This window comes from Leucoraja erinacea, chromosome 8 (assembly GCF_028641065.1).
Source record: "Leucoraja erinacea ecotype New England chromosome 8, Leri_hhj_1, whole genome shotgun sequence".
NCBI classification, from domain to species: Eukaryota; Metazoa; Chordata; class Chondrichthyes; order Rajiformes; family Rajidae; genus Leucoraja; species Leucoraja erinaceus.
The window spans coordinates 32,490,502-32,509,227 of record NC_073384.1 but is presented as its reverse complement, the minus strand read 5'-3'; the positions used below and the strand labels follow the sequence as shown (position 1 = coordinate 32,509,227).

Here is an 18,726-nt window from a genome sequence, read left to right as displayed (position 1 = left end):
AAGGAAATTAAATTAAATTCAATTCAACAAGGAAAATTACTGAAGTGTTGTTTAGAGACTACAGTGCGTTGTGACAGCATATGTAAGAAAGGCCTATGACAGTGTCAAAAATATTATACACCAGGCCTATACAAAGCTTTTCAAAAAGGGGGAGTGTCATGGCAGGATTACAAAAATTTAATGTGAAATAAGTGCATGCAGCGCATATCACAAGCGCGAAGCTCAAAGACCCTTGCGACTGGGGTTTTAGATGCTCCCTGGTGCATTCTGAGCCTTAATTTGGAGCATTTCTGCACCAAATTTATGACCAATATTTCAGAAATAATTTTGGTTGAGTCAAGAGTAATGTGGTTGGAATGGGATGATTGGAGTCATTGTTTACATTTTTTAATCAAGAATTGAAGCTGTCCTTGTTTTGATAATCAAGTTGTACTGTAAAATGTCATGTAAAATGTTATAAAGGAGCATGCAAACACTGCAAATAAAATACTGTAAGTTTTTGCAGTAAATAAAACCTTTTCTTAGAAAATGTTTTGTGTGTTGATTTGATTGCCTGTTACTGTTCAACTTTATTAGTGTGTGCACATTAAAAATATGATGCAAAATGAAAGTCGCAAACTATGGAATACATATTTTTCAGTATTGTTATCAAGGAAAAGAAAGCAATTCCAATTGTTTGATATTATTCATATGGAGAAGAAAATATAATTGCTCTAAAACCTACCTTAATTTTGCAATCTCACTGTAGATAGTCCCCCTTTCCCTCTTCCCCCCTCCTCCTTCCCCTCCCTATCCCTCCACCCCTCCTCCCTCCCCATCTCTCTCTCTCTCTCTCTCTCCCCCCTTCCTCTCTCTCTTCTCCCCCTCTCTCTTACCTCTCTCTCTCCCCACTCTGTCTCAACCCCCCTTATCCCCCTCTCACATCCCCCCCTCTCTCTCCCCCTCTCTCGCTCCCTCCCCCTCTCTCTCCCTCCAAAGCAGCGAGGCTTCGACTCCGCGCCGCAGACACCGCAGCCCCCAGCCCGGAAAAACGGGCACTCCCGCAACACAATATTCCACTACTTACCTGGAGTAGACACCTGGGATCTTTGGTAGACACGAGGCATCGAGTTGATTGTGTGGAGTGCAAATGGAGATCTGAACCCGCCCGGGCTCACTGCGCACGCGCGGAGAGACAGCGTCATTTTGCGTCACCTGCTTCCCCCAACTGCGCAGGCGCGGATGGTCGCAATTTTCTTCCCCAAAACCTCCAGCGGGCCGGAACCAGAATTTCGGGTAATTTCCGTCAAAGTGGAAACACTGATAGCGCTCCAATTTTTTTTTCTCAGGATTTTTTTTATTCTGGGAAAAAAACACCTTGGCCGGAGGCCCCCTAGATTTTGAGGCCCTGGGCTTCAGCCTATGAAGCCTATTGGTAAATCAGGCCCTGCCGAGGCCCCGCTAGATCTCGAGGCCCTAAGCTCGAGCTTGTGAAGCTTATCCGTAAATCCGGCCCTGCCTGACGTGCTGAGTTACTGCAGCAGTTTGTGTTCTTTTGTGTATGAACCAGCATCTGCAGTTCTGTCGCTCTACATTATCACTTGCCAGGTTTTGTTCCACCACTTCCAGCTTTCTCCCCCTACCAGAATAAGTCTGAAGAAGGGTCTTGACCTGAAACGTCACCTGTCCATTCCCTCCCACAAATGCTGCCTGACCCGTTGAGTTCTTCCAACAGTAAGTGGGCAGTGGGTGGAGTTGCTGCTGCACAACATCGGAGATCCAGGTTCGATCCTGACCTTGGGTGCTGTCTGTGTGGAGTTTGCCCATTTTCAATATGACCGTGGGTTTCCTTTGGTTTCTTCCCATATCCCAAAGCCGTACGGGTTTGTAGGTTAATAGGCCGTCAGTAAATTGCCCCTAGTGTGTAGGGAGTGGATGCCAAAGTGGGATAACATAGATCTGCCATTCACTTTGTTTTATCTCAGGAGTCGAGCATCTGCAGCTGCTGTTGATTGACTGACAGGCAGTGGGCCCCTATCTCCTGCCCTGGTTACGTACAGCTGAGCAACTCGAAAACGTTTGCATCCAAGACTGTGCAGCTCTTTCATCGTTTTCAATAGTAGTTTGATTGCATTGTCCGCAGTTTTATTTATTTTCCCTTCCCTCCTGCATCCACCCCATGAACTGCCGATGCTCGCTCTACGACTGGCGCCGTCTCCATGGCAACGCCAGTTGCCCGAAAGCAGCGCACTGCCGTGTATCGTTCCGCAGGCGCGGGCGCTCGCGGTGTGAAGGGGCGGACGTGATGAGGCTGCGGACTACGTGAAGGGGGGGAGGGTGGGGAGTAAGCGGCTGGCCAGTGGGCGAAGGTGGGATTATTTGGGGACGCGGCGGGGCTGGCACGGGCGGGGGGCACTAGCACGGGCTGGAGCGGCCAGTCGTCCGGCGGGTGGGCAGACGTCGAGTAAAGCTCGTTCATCTACCTCGGACCCAGCTCTCCCCACCGCCTCCGGTCACCTCGCCTCAGTGCAGCGGGGCGGCCGTCGGGAACATCGGCCGGATGCTCAGCAGGTCGGGCAACGTCCGTGAAAGGACGAGGGGTGTTGGTGCTTCATGAATGACCGGTGTGTTGGTTGGATGGAAGCTGGCCCTTCGGCCCATCGAGTCCAGGGTGACCAGGGCAGGACAGAGGAACGCAGGGCTGTCAACGTTACACGTGTAGCTGCAGATGTCGGATTCCTGAGACAAAGCACAGTTATTGACATGGAAATGGGCCCATCGAATCCACGCCAACCTGTTCACACTAGTTCTATGTTATCCCAATTTTGTAGCAATGTCATAAAATTTTGAAATTTTAAAAATCAAGTCTGCAATTATCCCATCAGATAAAGCATAAAAAGAAGTTTAATTTGATACCTAATTCACTTTCATATCTTCAGCATTAAAAATGTTATGGCCATTTTCATACTAGGAAATTAGATGCTAATTTCCCTATTGCTTTTCCATTGACTTAACACAAACGCTGTGATCGAGGACAGTCATAACTTCCTTAAAAATTAAGAGAACTGAATGTAATTTTCAGTTATTATAGATTGAAGCATTCTGAAACAAATATGAAACATCTTACTTGGATGACCTGAAATTAAAGCATATAATTAGTTAGTTACCTAATTGTAGCTAATTACAAAATTGACCGTTGTGACGGAAATAGTAATAGACACCCAGACTGCCTTGAAAATTAAAAAATGTGATATTCTCAAGATCAGAACTTTAATATTATTGTATTATATGCTGCAAGTCCGTAACAGTTGGGTAAATAAATTACAATTTCTAGCAATAGACCAAGTCTTTATGGAGAAGATCAGTTGCTAGCTGGTACATTGGCATATCATAATCAGTAGCATCATCATACTCCTCAGATTATAACCAATAAGCAAGTCTGCACACCTTGTTTTTCCTCAACTTTTCAATTTTGGCATTGTAAACTACAAGTTTCTGCTCTTCAAACCACGCATCACATGCCTTTCTGCCCACTACTTTCCTATTAAGAATGTCCTGTAGATCATCACATTTGGAGTAGTCCAAATTCGGATAATCTCTGCGAATTATGTCTAAATCAGTCTCTTTTGCTGGGCATTTGGATTGACAATTTTGCATTTCTTCTTCGGAGACAACTGTTTAAAATGTAAAGGGGAAAAAAAACACTGAACAGCATTAACAGAAACAAGTTATTATTTGCAGTTTTAGAAAAAAGGTAGAAATGATAAAGTTAAATGCTAAAACAAATAGTAAATACCCAACAAAAAATTCATATTCATCAGTTTCATCAAATCAATTAATCTAAATTCGATTACTAGACCTAAACATCTATCCATTTCTTAAGAAAAGGCTAATTTTTTTAAATAGCCTAAGCATCCTTCCTGTGATGGAATGTAATAAAGTTCAATCTTCTTCCTCTTTGTTCTCCCGCGGTCGGGGTAGTCAAACCATCTGCAGTTGGGGCGATCAACATTATTCAGACTTTTGGAGGCTATACGGACATTCATTGCGTCATAACATCTATATTACTAAAAGTCTGATCTTGACCAATGTGTTGCCTATGGTTTGGAAATGCTAAAGCTGTGTTGCCTTTGGTTTGGAAATGCTAAAGCTGTGTTGCCTTTGGTTTGGAAATGCTAAAGCTGTGTTACCTAATTAAAGGTGCCTTGCCTAATGCTAAATTTGCCTTTACCTAATTAAAGTTGCCTTGCCTAATTAAATTCGCCTTGCCCAATTAAAGTTGCCTTGCCTAATTAAAGTTGCCTAGCCTAATTAAAGTTGCCTTGCCTAATTAAAGTTGCCATGCCTAATTAAAGTTGCCTTGCCCAATTAAAGTTGCCTTGCCGTCTATGTAATTAAAAGTCGAATCTTGACCACTTTCTGTTTGTGCTTTATATTGATTTTAGAAAAAACACTACCACGTACCGCTGTGATTTTTGGCCATCTTACTCAGAATCCTCCTCTGCTCATCAGGTGCTGAGGATTTTTCCCATCGATGGAAAATAAAAGAGTTATTATTGTTTTAAAAAATTTGAGACACTCTCTCCTGTAAATCACGACATGAAGGCCATGCCCCTTCTGGTGGGGGGGGGGGGGGACTATAAAACCCAGAGGCGTGGCTCAGTCTCTGCAATATGGAGAGGTCACGACTTGCTGTCTTCAGTGGCCTTGCACCCTGCTTGAAATGGTATGAAACTGCACTTGAATTTGGTGGCCTTGCACCCTGCTTGAAATGGAATTTCAAGGAATTGCTGTGAGTCAACCGCCAGCCCACCAGCCGTGAGTGAGTGAACAGCACAACAGGCTTGAGTGACTGAGCCACTGGCCCAAGAATCCATTCGGCCCACAATGTCCATACCAGCCCTCTGGAAACCAGTCCCTTCAGCCCACAACACCCATACAACCCTCCCGTGTGATGCTGGGACCCAATGGGTCCCACTTACTCTAGTAGTGTCATGTACAGCCTTTTCTAATGCTCAAGTTGTTAATTCCCTGTGACACTCTAATTAACATGCTTTCTCATTAAAATTACTCCCCGTTTCCCCCAGAGCAGTTTAACATTCTACCTTGTAGATACATTGAAGCCAACAGTGTTTGCTTTTCCCCCTCTATTTACAGGTAACTAACTACAAATAATCCATCATCATAAATATTGGATTTGTTTTGCGCTTTGCAAGAGATGGGTCAGTTTAATCTGAATTGGACTTAAAGTCACAATAATCAAACAATTCACTCAAATATTTGTTGGGAATAAATGGAAAAGTATGAAAAGCTTGCAAAAATTGGTGAAGGATCTTACGGAGTATTGTTCAAAAGCAGAAACAAGGATACAGGACAAGTTGTCGCCATCAAGATATTTGTGGAGTCAGAAGATGATCCCTTGATAAAGAAGATAGCTATGAGAGAAATCCGCATGTTAAAGGTATGGCTTCAAAGGATATTTACGTTTTTAGTTGTTATCGGTAAATAGTTTATTGCTGCATTCCTTCTACATTTTGTGCAAATTGCAAGTATTGGTTTTGTTGGGGAAACTAAACCGTGCTTCAATAAGCTAGGGTATATTCCCGATCTTCCAACCTACTTCATTGCAGAAAACACAAGAGTGCTGAAAAAGGGTCCGAACCAGAAATGTTGCCTATCCATTTTCTCAAGAAATGCTGCCTGGCCCATTGTTGCTCCAGCACTTATTGTCCTTTTGTGTATGAACTAGCATCTGCAGTTCTGTGGTTCTACATTATCACTTGGCAGATTTTGTTCCACCTCTTCTCCAGCTTTCTCCCCCTACCAGAATCAGTCTGAAGTCCATGGCCTTTGTAAACCAGCATCTGCAGTTCCGTGTTTCTACTTCATTGCAGATCTTAGATATTTTCCTCTGGAACTATAACACCACAATACCGCAAAACTATTTGCACTCTGGTATCTTTCTCTTTTCTCTACCTGTTGTACTTGTCTGTGGCTTGACTGCACTCATTATCTGATTTAATTGGATAGGGATCGGGTTAGTTAATTGGATAACACGCATTCAAAAGCTTTTCTGTAGGAAGGAACTGCAGATATTGGTTTAAACCAAAGATAGACACAAAAAGCTGGCGTAACTCAGTGGGACAGGCAGCATCTCTGGTGAGAAGGAATGGGTGGCATTTCGGGTCAAGGCCCTTCTTCAGACTAGGTTTTCAGACACAAGTTTTTCACTTTATCTCATTACACATGACAACACCATTATCAGTAATGACAGACATTATTATCTCCATTGCATTTTTGATGTGTGGCAGGGGAGGGGGGTAGGGAAGGGGGGTGTGGTGGGGAGGATGTGGGATGGGAGGGTGTGTGTGTGCGGGCAGGAGGGGGGGTGTAGGAGGAGGGAGGTGGTGGTGGGGGAGGGTTGTGTGGGAGGGGGGAGGGTGTGTGTAGGAGAGGGGATGTGGGGGGGGGGAGGGTGTGTGTTTGGGATGGGGGGGTGTGTGTGGGCGGGACAGGGTGTGTGTGGGCGGGGAGGGGTGTGTGTGAGGAAGAGGAAGTGTGGGTGTGCGGGCGGGGAGGGGGGTATGGGGGGGGGGGGTGTGGGCGGGGATGTCAATTTTTCATTGAGTTATGAGGTTTTGGAACTGATTTCATTAAAGAGCAGTGGAAACAGTGTTTGAAAATGTTTACGGCAGAGTGAACACTTTATATGCAAGGGGTGAGAGATTACTACAGGTAGATAAAAATGTACCATAACCTTATTAAATGGTTTGAAGGACCAAGTGTCTAACTCCCAATTCACATGTTTTTATGCAGAAGGAGCATCCTAGATCAATGAATATATGGATTAAATAAAAAATAAAGTAACTAGCATAAATTGAATGTATAGTGATGTAGAGGATGATAAAAGGAAATTTGAAGAGGTTATATAAAGAAAGGAAACATTCAAAGAAAAGCGAGAAACCTATCTGATTGTTTTTCTCTCGTGAAAAATCACCTGATTCGTTGTAGAGATTAGCGTTGATCTGTCATTGTTGCTAAATGTGAAATGCAGACTATAACTTAATTACTATTTTTTATTTGTATCTTTGTAACAGCAATTAAAACATGATAACTTAGTGAATCTTCTTGAAGTGTTCAGGAGAAAACGTAAATTGCATCTGGTGCTTGAGTACTATGATCACACTGTGTTAAATGAGCTGGAGAGGTATCCCAGAGGGTAAGAGCGTTTCAACTCACATGTCTGTTTGACTAAATATTTCACTCAGATGACAAAGATGTGCATAGAAAAATAAATTCAAGATGCAACTTATTAAATCCTCATACAGAATTAAAAAGAATCACATTTTTTCCATTCTTTCAAATTAAATCTGTTATAATATTTGTTAATTTATGCTTTTGTCCTCGAGATAATATAATGTGGTAAACTTCCCAGCTGTATGTTTCAAAACACTTATTACATTGGTGCCAAGAACTTAAGGTCATAAGGGATAGGAGTAGAATTAGGCCATTTAGCCCATCAAGTCTACTCCGCCATTCAATCATGGCTGATCTATCTCCCTCTTCGCCCCATTCTCGTGCCTTCTTCCCATAACCTCTGACACCTGTACCAATCAACTTGACCATAGGTTCATTCCTCTGTTGTTAAAGCAGACATTAATTTTTCAGAAGGCAAAGCATTGGGTATTCTGAATTTTGAAATTATTTTGAAGATATAATTGGTGTTCTTGAAGGTAATAAATATTTTTCTGGTTTAGGTTACCAGAAGCAATGGTTAAAAACATCATGTGGCAAATGCTTCAAGCTGTTAGCTTTTGCCACAAACACAATGTAAGTCATGATTATATCGACAGCATTATTCTCAGAGAATCCAGCTGTTTTTATGCACGGGGTCATATTATCTATCATCCTGACAGATTTATACTGTGAACATTACTAATTGTCTGTTTATTTTATAGATTTTAATGACACAATTTAAAAATAATTTTATTATCGAAAGATATCAGTGCAATAAATTTGACAAATTATTTACACTTTTTCAGTGTATTCATCGAGATGTCAAGCCAGCAAACATTCTGATTACTAAACAAGGGATTATCAAGCTGTGTGATTTTGGATTTACCAGGATGCTAAGTACGTTGAATTTCATTGGGAAAGTTTCAGATTAAAAATACATTGTAAACTGATACAATATTACATGGAGAAACATTTCCCTTTTCCCCTGATTGTCAATCTCTTATTATCTGGTGACGTGAAATTCCCTCCTAAACCTCATCTTTGCAAGACTTATACCTAATGCATAACTAGACCTTACTCTCCAGGTAGGACCTACTCCAGAGGTCATGTCCCATGTTTAAGTTTAGGATTTTTATTGTCACCTGTACCAAGGTACAGTGAAATACTTTACATGCTCACCAATCAGATAATATGTGAAGAGAGCTTCCCATTAGTTGATCTTAAGAGAAGTGATAACCAATCTCTAAGTGTAACTTCCTCAAAACAACCTTCAGAAGAGTTCCAAACATGGATTATTTTCCATTAAACATATTAGAGTCACATAGCTATATAGCACGGAAGCAGGCCTTTCAGCCCAACCTGCTCATTACAACTAAGATGCCCCATCAATGCTAGCCCCACCTGCCTGCGTTTGGCCCATGTCCATCTAAATCGTTCCTCTCCGTGTACCTGTCCAAAGGTCTTTTAAATGTTGTTATAATACCTGCCTCAACTCGTATGCAGCTCATTCCATACTCCCACCACCCACTGAGTGAAAAGGTTGCTCCTCTGGTTCATATTAAATCTTTCCCCTCTCACCATAAACCTATGTCATCTGGTTCTTGATTCCCCTACCCTGGGTAAAAGACTCTGCACATTCACCCTGTTTAATCCCCTCACGATTTTATACATCCCTACGAGATCACCCCTACAAGATCACCCCTCAACCTCTTGCACTCAAAGGAATAAGGTCCCAGCCTGCCAAACCTCTCCCTATAGCACAGGCTCATAAGTCCCGGCAACATCCTTGCAAATCTTTTCAACACTCCACACAGCTTAATGGCATCCTTCTTATAACAGGGTGACCAAAACTGAACACAGTACTCCAAATGTGGCCTCAGCAATGTCTTGAATATTTGCTATTGTGTAGATTTTTTTTGACCTTTTTCTGTGAAACTATATAAATGTTACCTTCTCCCACAGTAGATCGCTGGGATGATTACGCTGACCATGTAGCGACCCGGTGGTATCGAGCACCTGAACTACTTGTGGGAGAAAGCCAGTATGGGGCAGCAGTGGACATCTGGGCTCTTGGTGCTGTCTTTGCCGAGCTTGTGTCTGGGCAGGCATTGTGGCCCGGGAAATCAGACCTGGACCAAATCTACTTTATAATAAGGACCCTGGGTAAACTGGTGATTCATCTTCTAATTGTTAGCTTTATATTGGAACACAAAACATAGAACTGGACCGCATAGGAATGGGCCCTTTGGCCCACAATGTTTGTGCCGAACATGATGTCAAGTTAAACTGTTCTCATCTGTCTGTACATGATCCATATCCCTCCATTCCCTGACTTCCATGTGCTTATCTAAGAGCCTCTTAAACACAAAGATCCTATCTGCCTCCACCACCATCCCGGCAATGTTTTCAAGGCCCCAGCACTCTCTGTTTAATAACTTGCCCTGCATATCTTTATAAAACCTCCCCCTTCTCACCTTATAGTTATGTACTATAGTGTTGGACATCTCTTTACTGGGAAAATAGTTCTGACTGAAAGGCCTGTAAAAATGACATTGGTTTATATATAATGTTAATTGTGTCAGGTAAACCTGTTATGTTTCCAGGTAAACTGATCCCAAAACACGAGCAGGTATTCCAGAGCAATCAACGTTTCCTGGGTGTATGTATACCTGAGGCAGATCCTGAGGACTTGGTAAGTGGTGCAGTGTAGAAGACAATGGATCTAGAAATTAACTTGGTCTGGTCAGAGTCTTAACATTCAGTGGCACCTTATCTCAATGCTAATTTTAAAGTTGCCATGGTATTGTGATCTCCAACTGAGGCCCAGGTTACATAATTGAAGACATTGCTTTATTGCAAAGTGCCTTGGCCTATCAAAACATCCAGGGAAACCTTGCACAGCTACTGGTGGTTAGCCATACAGCTACAACACCAGGTCTACAGCTGTCAATGGAAACTGTGATTCATTCACATACACGCATGCACACGAGCATACACACACACGCACACACACACATGTACAGTACATACACTATTGCTGCAAGTACTCTCACGTGTGAGAGGCAGGAGAGGGGTGGGTGCAAGCTGTCCTGTTCACATATAGACACTTGAATGTTAAGTGGAAGGGAATGTACCATGACCTAACAAAACATGTGAGGCTCTGGCTAGTGTCCCATCTGAGTGTCTTTGACAAATTTGGCATTGGATTTTTGGGAATTGTAATGAGCCTATCTGAAGTATTATTTTCCAGATTATGAGGGGAATAGATAGAGTGAATGCAGAGTCTTTGAGCCAGCGCAAGGGAATCAACAACCAGGGGACATGTTTAAAGTGAGAGGGGAAAGATTTAATAGGAACCTGAGGGGCACCATTTTCACTCTGAGGCTGGTGGGTATATGAAATGTGCTGCTGGAGGTGGTAGTTTAAAACTGGGACTATCTTATATGGGTCATTTTGGTCGGCATTAACGAGTTGGGCCGTAGGGCCTGTTTCCGTGCTGCATGACTTTATGGCTTTATTTTCCTTAATTAACAAAAGAAAGTTTTTTAAATTATACTTTTCATATAAATATTAAGAAAATGATTTGAACATTTTTCCATATATTATAGAATATGTCAATTTCTGTAGGAACCTTTAGAAGAGAAGTTTCCAAACTTAAACCCTCAGGCCCTGCTTTTCATGAAGGTGAGAAGTATCTCCTCAAACTGTAGGATGCGTAATCTATGTTTATACTTAATTCCTTTCAGGTATTGGAGCCGAGTCACTGGATTCCACCCTCTGTGGGTGACCCCACAAGCCCACTGTGTAATGCTAATGGCCAGTGGGAATTCTTCAGAAATCAACAAGTTAGCCAAAAATGCATCAGAATAGCTTTAAGGCCGTTTATAACGGCGTGTGTTGAAAAGGACCATTTGTGGAGCCGACCCAATGTAATGCAGCAAGTAACCACTTGATCCATAACATCCAGGAAGGACATCAACCTTTAAAGGTGCCCACCCTCTGACAGCCAGCACACCTTGGCTGCCATGGCAGAGAAGGGGGCTGCAGATGAGAGGGAGGGAACCCTTACATTTGGTGACAACTATCTGCCCTTCTCATCAGTGTAATAGATGCCACGCGGGAGGTCCCATGTGCTGGGGGTTCACTGGACCTACTGGAGGAAGAGTCTGGCGGGAGATCGCTGCCCCCATCAGTGTCATTTCAGGATAAGTCCGGGTGAATTTCACACCACTCTAAACCGTTGTGGTGTGACATTCAGCCATTGGGACAGAGTCACCTCCGGGTGCTCCCATTTCTCCCACACCCCAAAGACGTACAAGTTTGTAAATTAATTGGTCCTCTGTAAATTGCCCCGAGTGTGCAGGGAGTGGATGTGAAAGTGGGATAACAGAACCAGTGTGAACAGGTGATTGATAGTCAGTGTGGACTCTGTTGGCTGAAGGGCCTACTGTATCTCTAAACTATAACCATTTCAAAACCAAATTAATTTATGGAAGCATGGCTGAGGGACAAGCAGGACTGGCAGCTCAGTATTCCAGGATGTAGATGTTTTGGACATGGCACGAGAGGTTCAAATGTAAGCAGAGTGGTAGATAAACAAACACAACTACAACAAGGTAGACCAATGTACTCCTGATTGTAATGTGAATGTGCACCAGAAGTCAAACGTCACACTGAAAAGCAATGCTTTATGCCATTAATGAATGAAAAGTCAGTGTGCTGCATGATGTATGGTTCTATCGTATCGACATCATTAGTTGACACTGGAAAACATTAGACAGAATCATACAGCAGGGAAAATAGGTCTTGCGGCCCAACTCGTCCATGCTGACCAAGATGCCCCATCTACGCTAGTCACATTGGCCCACATCCCTCTAAACCTTTCCTATCTATGTACCTGTCCAAGTGTCTTTTAAATATTATAGTACTTGCCTCAACTATCTCCTCTGACTCTACCCCCATGCTATGATGAATATGCATGTAAGTGCCTAGCTGGTGTCCAATTTCCTGGTGGGCACATTTCCACCCAAAATCATAAATGAAGCTACCTAATCTAGGTAAAATCATTGATGCCTGTAAGAAACTAACAATGTATTCAATTTCTTGGCATTGTTTCTACAAAATTGTTTTATGTGGTGATAAATATGAGGTTATCCACTTTGGCAGCAAGAACAAGGAGGCAGATTATTATCTCAGTGGTGTCAGATTAGGAAAAAGGGAAATACAACGAGACCTGGTAGCCTTTGTACACCAGTCCATGAAAGTAAACATGCAGGTACAGCAAGCACTGAAGAAAGCTTAGGGACTTCATAACGAGAGGGTTTGAGTATAGGAGTAAAGAGATCCTTCTGCAGTTATACAGGGCCCTGGTGAGACCACATCTGGAGTATTGTGTGCAGTTTTGGTCAAATTTGAGTTAGGACATCCTTGCTATTGAGGCAGTGCAGCGTAGGTTCATTAGGTTAATCCCTGGGATGGCGGGACTGTCATATTAGGAAAGACTGGGCTTGTATTCACTAGAATTTAGAAGGATGAGAGGGGATTTTATAGAAACATAAAATTATAAAAGGACTGGACAAGCTAGATGCAGGAAAAATGTTCCCAATGTTGGGGGACCAGGGGCCTCAATCTAAGAATAAAGGGGAGGACATTTAAAACTGAGATGAGAAACAACTTTTTCACCCAGAGAGTTGTGAATTTGTGGAATTCTCTGCCACAGAAGACAGTAGAGGCAAATTCACTGGATGAATTTAAAATAGTTAGATAGAGCTCTAAGGGCTAGAGGAATCAAAGGATATGGGGAGAAGGCAGGCACGGGTTATTGATTGTGGATGATTAGCCATGATCACAATGAATGGCAGTGCTGGCTCGATGGGCCAAATGGCCTCCTCCTACACCTATTTTCTATGTTTCTATGAAAATGACTCGAGTCCTTTTTTATTTAGAATTGTTTGGAAATTGATCCGGCGGTCAGATGTAACTGTGAAGAGTTGATTGAAAACCCCTATTTTGATATATATCGAGACGAAAATGAGAAATCCAAACAGTGGTTTGATGGCTGGAATCGAAAAAGGCAGCAGGTATACATTGCCCAGTTTATCAAATTAAGTATACGTTGACTACAAAAATAAATGAAAAGTGAAAAAAATGAATTAAATTTAAATAATCTGAAAGAAAATACTTAAAAATAAAATCAACTTTGGATCATGAGGTGAAATGTAATTTCATGGCCAGGATTGGATCACCTGTAATCTGAGTGGGTAGATCACGTAAACCAGCATCTGCAGATCCTGTGTCTACACCTTTTCAGTAATGGATTTGACCATCCCATGCTCTACTGTGTTCAATGTTTTCTCCCTTGTCTCAGTTTTAATTTCAATCTGAAACCCATATCCAGAGGCTTGCCACATCACATGGTTAAGGGAGCATGGAAACAGGGCCCATACAGGTTCAAGGAAGCTGGGAAATGTCACTCAATGAACCAAATGCTGACCATTGTGATTTCATTATTCAATGGTTCAATTGTGCTTTACTGTCACATGTGCAAATGCAAGATGTAATTATTTTCTTACAAACAGTCCAGTTAATTATTGCCATAGCTAAGCACATCCTGATTATCAAAGTGTACATAAATAGTCCACTGAGCCTGCATGCAAGATGCACCATGTTTTGGCACCATTTTCTAGGTCCAGGCCCATAGATCTGATGGGCGTTGTCCGATTCCGGCAAGGCCCAGGCTGCTGCAGGCCACTAGACATCGCCTTCTTTAGACGTCTGGATTGACCAGCGAACTGACATCCCTTTCCTAATGAAACAGGCAACACTTCAGAATATTTAAACAGCATGATCAATTCTGCTATAATGGAAAAAGAACTGAGGGAAGTTCAGATGCTCACTGATGTAGATATTAAATTCCTCAAAAGTGCTGACCCACTCTGCAAGGCTCAACTTGCGAATGATGCAGCTGCGACATGTTCTGAAAGCAACTATCATCTGTGAATTGGGTTTTAAAGAGTAGCCTGGAGACACAAGGAACTGCAGATGCTGGTTTACAAAAAAGTAAACTCAGTAACTCAGCAGGTCAGGCAGCATCTCTGGAGAACATGGACAGCGGCCGTTTTGGGTTGGGACCATTTACTCCATCATTTTGTGTCTTCTTTAAAGAGTAGCCCATTGACAGTTTCTTAAAGTAAAGGTGTCATAGTTGTGGATTTAACATTAGCTATATGCAGCATCAAATTAGCTTGCTAAAAATGCCTAGAGTAATCCATCTAATTATAACCATCGCATTTTAACTATAATCTGTCACCAATCAAAAATAATTCTTTCATTCCTACACTTATCTGTAATTTAAACGGTATCTGATGAAGTTCAAACTCCAAATGAATAATCTGTAGCAAATTCTGATTAGTTGAAAACGCTCACTAACATGAGAATTTGCAAAGAGTGTAAGGGTCCCAATTATGAGTGATGCACATGAATAGATTATTTCTGTGTTATTGTGTAGGGTAATTTCACGGTTGACACTTGACCCTTACTGGTGCCACGCAACACCTTCTGGAGGACACGCTGTGTACTGTAGGAGTGTGTTGATTACTATGGCTGCCAATACAGCAGTTGTTGAATTGCCACAATATTAAAGTCTAATATTAAACATTTTGATCTGTGCAGAGTTAAGCTTGAGTCTGCTCTCTTTTGGCATAGGGTCTGTTATGTTTTAATTTAATAATGTAACAACGGTATTTAAAAAAAAAGATACCAAAGTAATTTGAGTGTGCTCACTTTAATTTTTAAAAAGTGCTTTCTTTGATTTTAGTGTGCTGTTTAAAAATATGGTATTATCTTTGAAGTATGCCTAAGTAAATTATACATGTATGTGTGCTTTTATTGAATTGGTAGATGAATGGTGCTTTCTTTGAAGTATAAACTATGTGCCAAAGGTACATCAAGTGCGTGCTGTTGGGGCAAATTGTACTTTCTTTCAAGTGTGAGTGAACAAAAATGACAAACTCAATTGATATAAAAATAAGTGTGCTTTCTAAGAAAAATGGGAGAAAAATGCTTTATTTCAAGTGTGCTTTTAATTGAATTGAATTTCTTTATTTGTCATTCAAAAACAAGTTTGAACGAAATTTCGTTGCCATGCAGTCATAACAGTAAGAAAGCAACAAAACACGCAATTAAACACAATTTAACACAAACATCCATCACAGTGAATCTCCTCCAGGAACCTCCTCACAGTGATGGAAGGTAAAAAGTCTTATCTCTTCCTTACTTTTTCTCCCGCGGTCAGACCTTTTCTCCCGCAGTCAAACTGCTGCATCAAAGCGATTGAGGCTCCCGATGTTGAAGCCCCCCGCCGGGCGATGGAAGATCCCGCGGCCGATTTTAAGCCACACCGGGCGATGAAAGGCCCCGCGAGCGTGCCGATTCAAGCCTTACGATTTGCTGGATCTCCCGAAAATCGGTCACCGATAGGGGCCTGCGAGCTCCCTATGTCACAGTCCACAGGGCCCGCACCGAAGCCTCCGAAGTCGGGTCGCAGCCGCAGCGCTACCACAGCCTCCAAAGTCAGCCAACTGCGCGATGGTAAGTCCACAGGCTCTGCGTCCAGAGCCCTCAAGGTCGATTCCACTTGCAGGATGCCAGCTCCTCGATGTTAGGCCACAGCGCGAATACGAATACGATGTTAGGCCACATACGACTCGTAAAAGGTTGCATCTCCGTTGAAGAACGAGTTGAAAACGTTCCCCCACCCTCCCCCACATAATACACAACTAAAAATAGATTATAATATACATCTAACTTTAACAATAAGACAGAAGAAAAAAAAGACAGACGGACTGCAGGCGAGTCAACATTGCCAAGGCAAAAGAGACAAAGGAGCCATGGCAAAATTGCATGATGAAACATTTTAAATAAACATGAATGGAATTTGAGTTTGTTATTATCTTAAAATTACAAAGTGTGCTTTTACTTCTGTGTTTGTGATGGTATTTTCCAGGTAAGAAAGTAAGTGTTGCGTATGTGACGAGTGTATGCCGGAGGCTTGCTTGTCCAGAACGCTTGAGAGACTCCGTGGGTCACACACTTTGACCTTTTGACCTATCATGAAATCACTCTATACGATACAATAGAACTTTATTCATCCCCGGAGGAAAATTGGTCTGGAATTTGTTTACGTGCAAGGTCTTATTTTAATTCAACCTCCTAGAATTCTTGCAATCTCTCCAAATCACCATGTGATGAAGTTGGAAATTATCCCCATGACTGCTGACCGGGATTCTGGGGAGTAATCTGGGCGAAAGGAATTTATTTTGTAACCAGAGGATGTCAGATCTAGGTGTGCCCTTTAAATTCGAAGAGAATATCCCCATGGGGCGGTTGTAAAGATCTAAGGTTGAGTTGGTTCAAACGCTCTACAGCCTGAACTTTAGTATTATTCCATGAATAATGAATTATGATTTTAACCACTCCCCTGACCTCTCCTATACTTTAAAGATTGGATGTAACCAAGGCATTAAAATCGAGGACGACAGCAGACATGATGTGCACTTCTGCGATATTTATTAGTTTGTTCTATTATTTTTTTAATCAGCTTCTGCCTCAGCTCCCTGGTAATAATGGTTCTCCTGCACCAGATCCCAGGAAGCAGGTTCGTCACCAGCAGTATGATCACCTGCCCACCATCTAACATACCCCATCACTTCAGAATGGACCTGAATTGAAGGAGAAATCGCAGTAAAATGTGGTCAAGATTTGTATATGACTGAAGTGTCTTTATGGATGTTACTTCGTGATGTGTTATATTCTGTAAATTTGATTCTTGTATTTTAAAACAAAGTTTTGTAGTTAGCTCTTGTTTGTGTTTCTTAAACTCAAAATTTGGTTATTTTAAACATGGCAATAAAAGAGTAAATTAAATGCCGCAACAGAAGTGGGATATGCTTTTGATCATCTATGGTTGACCACCAAAAATGTGCTTGACTCAATCGTATAACACCTGCAAATTCACTTTTGCTGCCAATTTTCATCTTGCTCTCAGATGCACATGGTTCATCCCAATTTTATATTTCAAGGCAGAAACAGAAAACGCTGGGAATACTCAACAGGTCTCGCAATACCCAAGCAAAGAGATGGGCATTCCGCAGCCTACCCTTCTGAGTATTTCCATCCTAAACAATTGTTTCTTAATTTACATTAATGGAAATGCTGGAGACTTAGGTGGCACAACAGTAGAGTTGTACCAAAGACCCAGGTTCAATCTCGATTATGGCTGCTGTCTGTATGGAGTGTGCATGTTCTTCCTGTGATCGTGTTGGTTTCCTCCCACATTCCAAAGATGTGCAGGTTTGTAGATTAATTAGCTTCTGTAAATTGTCCCTAGATTATAGATTAGATCTAGTGCATGGGTGATTAATATTTATGATGTCCAAAGACTTCAGCTTGGCTTCATCCAATGTCTTAATTTCATTGTCGCAGATTGGCCCTTATTAGCCTAAATTGCTAATTAACAGCATATTTCCCTCCAACCCCATCCAAAAAGCCAAGTACAAGAACAGCATACTTAGAGAAAGCAGTTTCTCTCGATCTTTATTCCAGGATTAAAACTGACATAAGGGAAAAGACATTAACTGGGATCAAATCTGGGATAGGTCCATTACTGTGATGGTGTATGTGTTAATTTGCGCATAGAATATGTATATGGACTGACTTGACATTCTCTCTCAACAACACTTCACCTTACATTGAAGTGTGTCATGCTTGCTACACAATTTAGATCACAAGGAGATATGGATTATGAGCAGCCTTACACAGAAAATAAAATGCATGGAGGCCTGTATGGTGGTGAAAACTAGGTACAGTGCATTCAGATAGTATTCAGACCCCTTCACTTTTTCCACATTTTGTAACGTTACAGCTTTATTCTAAAATTGATTAAATTCATTTTTTTAATTATCAATCATCAATACCCCATAATAAAAAAGCAAATACAGTTGTGTTAGAAATTTTTGCAAAGTAATTAAAAAGAAATAACTGAAATATTACATTTACATAAGTATTCAGACCCTTTTCTCAGTACTTTATTGAGGCACCTTTGTCAGCGATTACAGCCTCAAGTCTTCTTGGGTATGACAATACAAGCTTGGCACACCTGTATTTGGGCAATTTCTCTCATTCTTCTCTGCATATCCTCTCAAGCTGTCAGGTTGTATGGGGAGTGTCGATGCACAGCTATTTTCAGGTCCCTCCCGAGATGTTCAATCGGGTTCAAGTCCGAGCTCTGGCTGGGCCACTCAAGGACATTCACAGACTTGTCACAAAGCCACTCCTGCATTGTCTTGGCTGTGTGTTTAGTCGTTGTCCTGTTGGAAGGTGACCCTCTGCCCCAGTCTGAGGTCCAGAATGCTCTGGAGCAGGTTTTGTAAGAACTTTAAAGTTGCAATGTTGTATCTGAAAAATTGGAAAATCAGTAATTTTTCCTGAAAACATTTTTTCGTTACACCCGAA

The 18,726-nt window shown here is 41.9% G+C and overlaps 1 protein-coding gene across 10 annotated transcripts; it reads left to right on the top strand.

Annotated features, from left to right (window-relative positions):
• Positions 1–1,178: 1,178 nt before the first annotated feature.
• On the top strand, positions 1,179–17,166 carry LOC129699501 (cyclin-dependent kinase-like 4). 10 transcript variants are annotated; one of them, XR_008723854.1, is made up of 10 exons: positions 1,179–1,275; positions 5,137–5,440; positions 7,077–7,198; positions 7,737–7,809; positions 8,022–8,112; positions 9,178–9,378; positions 9,819–9,907; positions 10,824–10,899; positions 13,161–13,295; positions 16,814–16,948. XR_008723854.1 is itself a non-coding variant. In XM_055639347.1 (10 exons), the coding sequence occupies exons 2-10, from the start codon at positions 5,273–5,275 to the stop codon at positions 16,907–16,909; spliced, it is 1,029 nt and encodes a 342-aa protein (XP_055495322.1). In that variant the 5' UTR covers positions 1,179–1,275; positions 5,137–5,272; the 3' UTR covers positions 16,910–17,166. The 10 variants fall into 10 exon arrangements, 8 of the variants coding, with proteins under 8 accessions (XP_055495322.1, XP_055495323.1, XP_055495324.1 ...); XR_008723855.1 differs by lacking the exon at positions 16,814–16,948 and adding an exon at positions 15,509–15,519; XM_055639347.1 differs by having other exon boundaries at positions 9,181–9,378; positions 10,843–10,899; positions 16,814–17,166.
• The last annotated feature ends 1,560 nt before the right edge of the window (positions 17,167–18,726 follow it).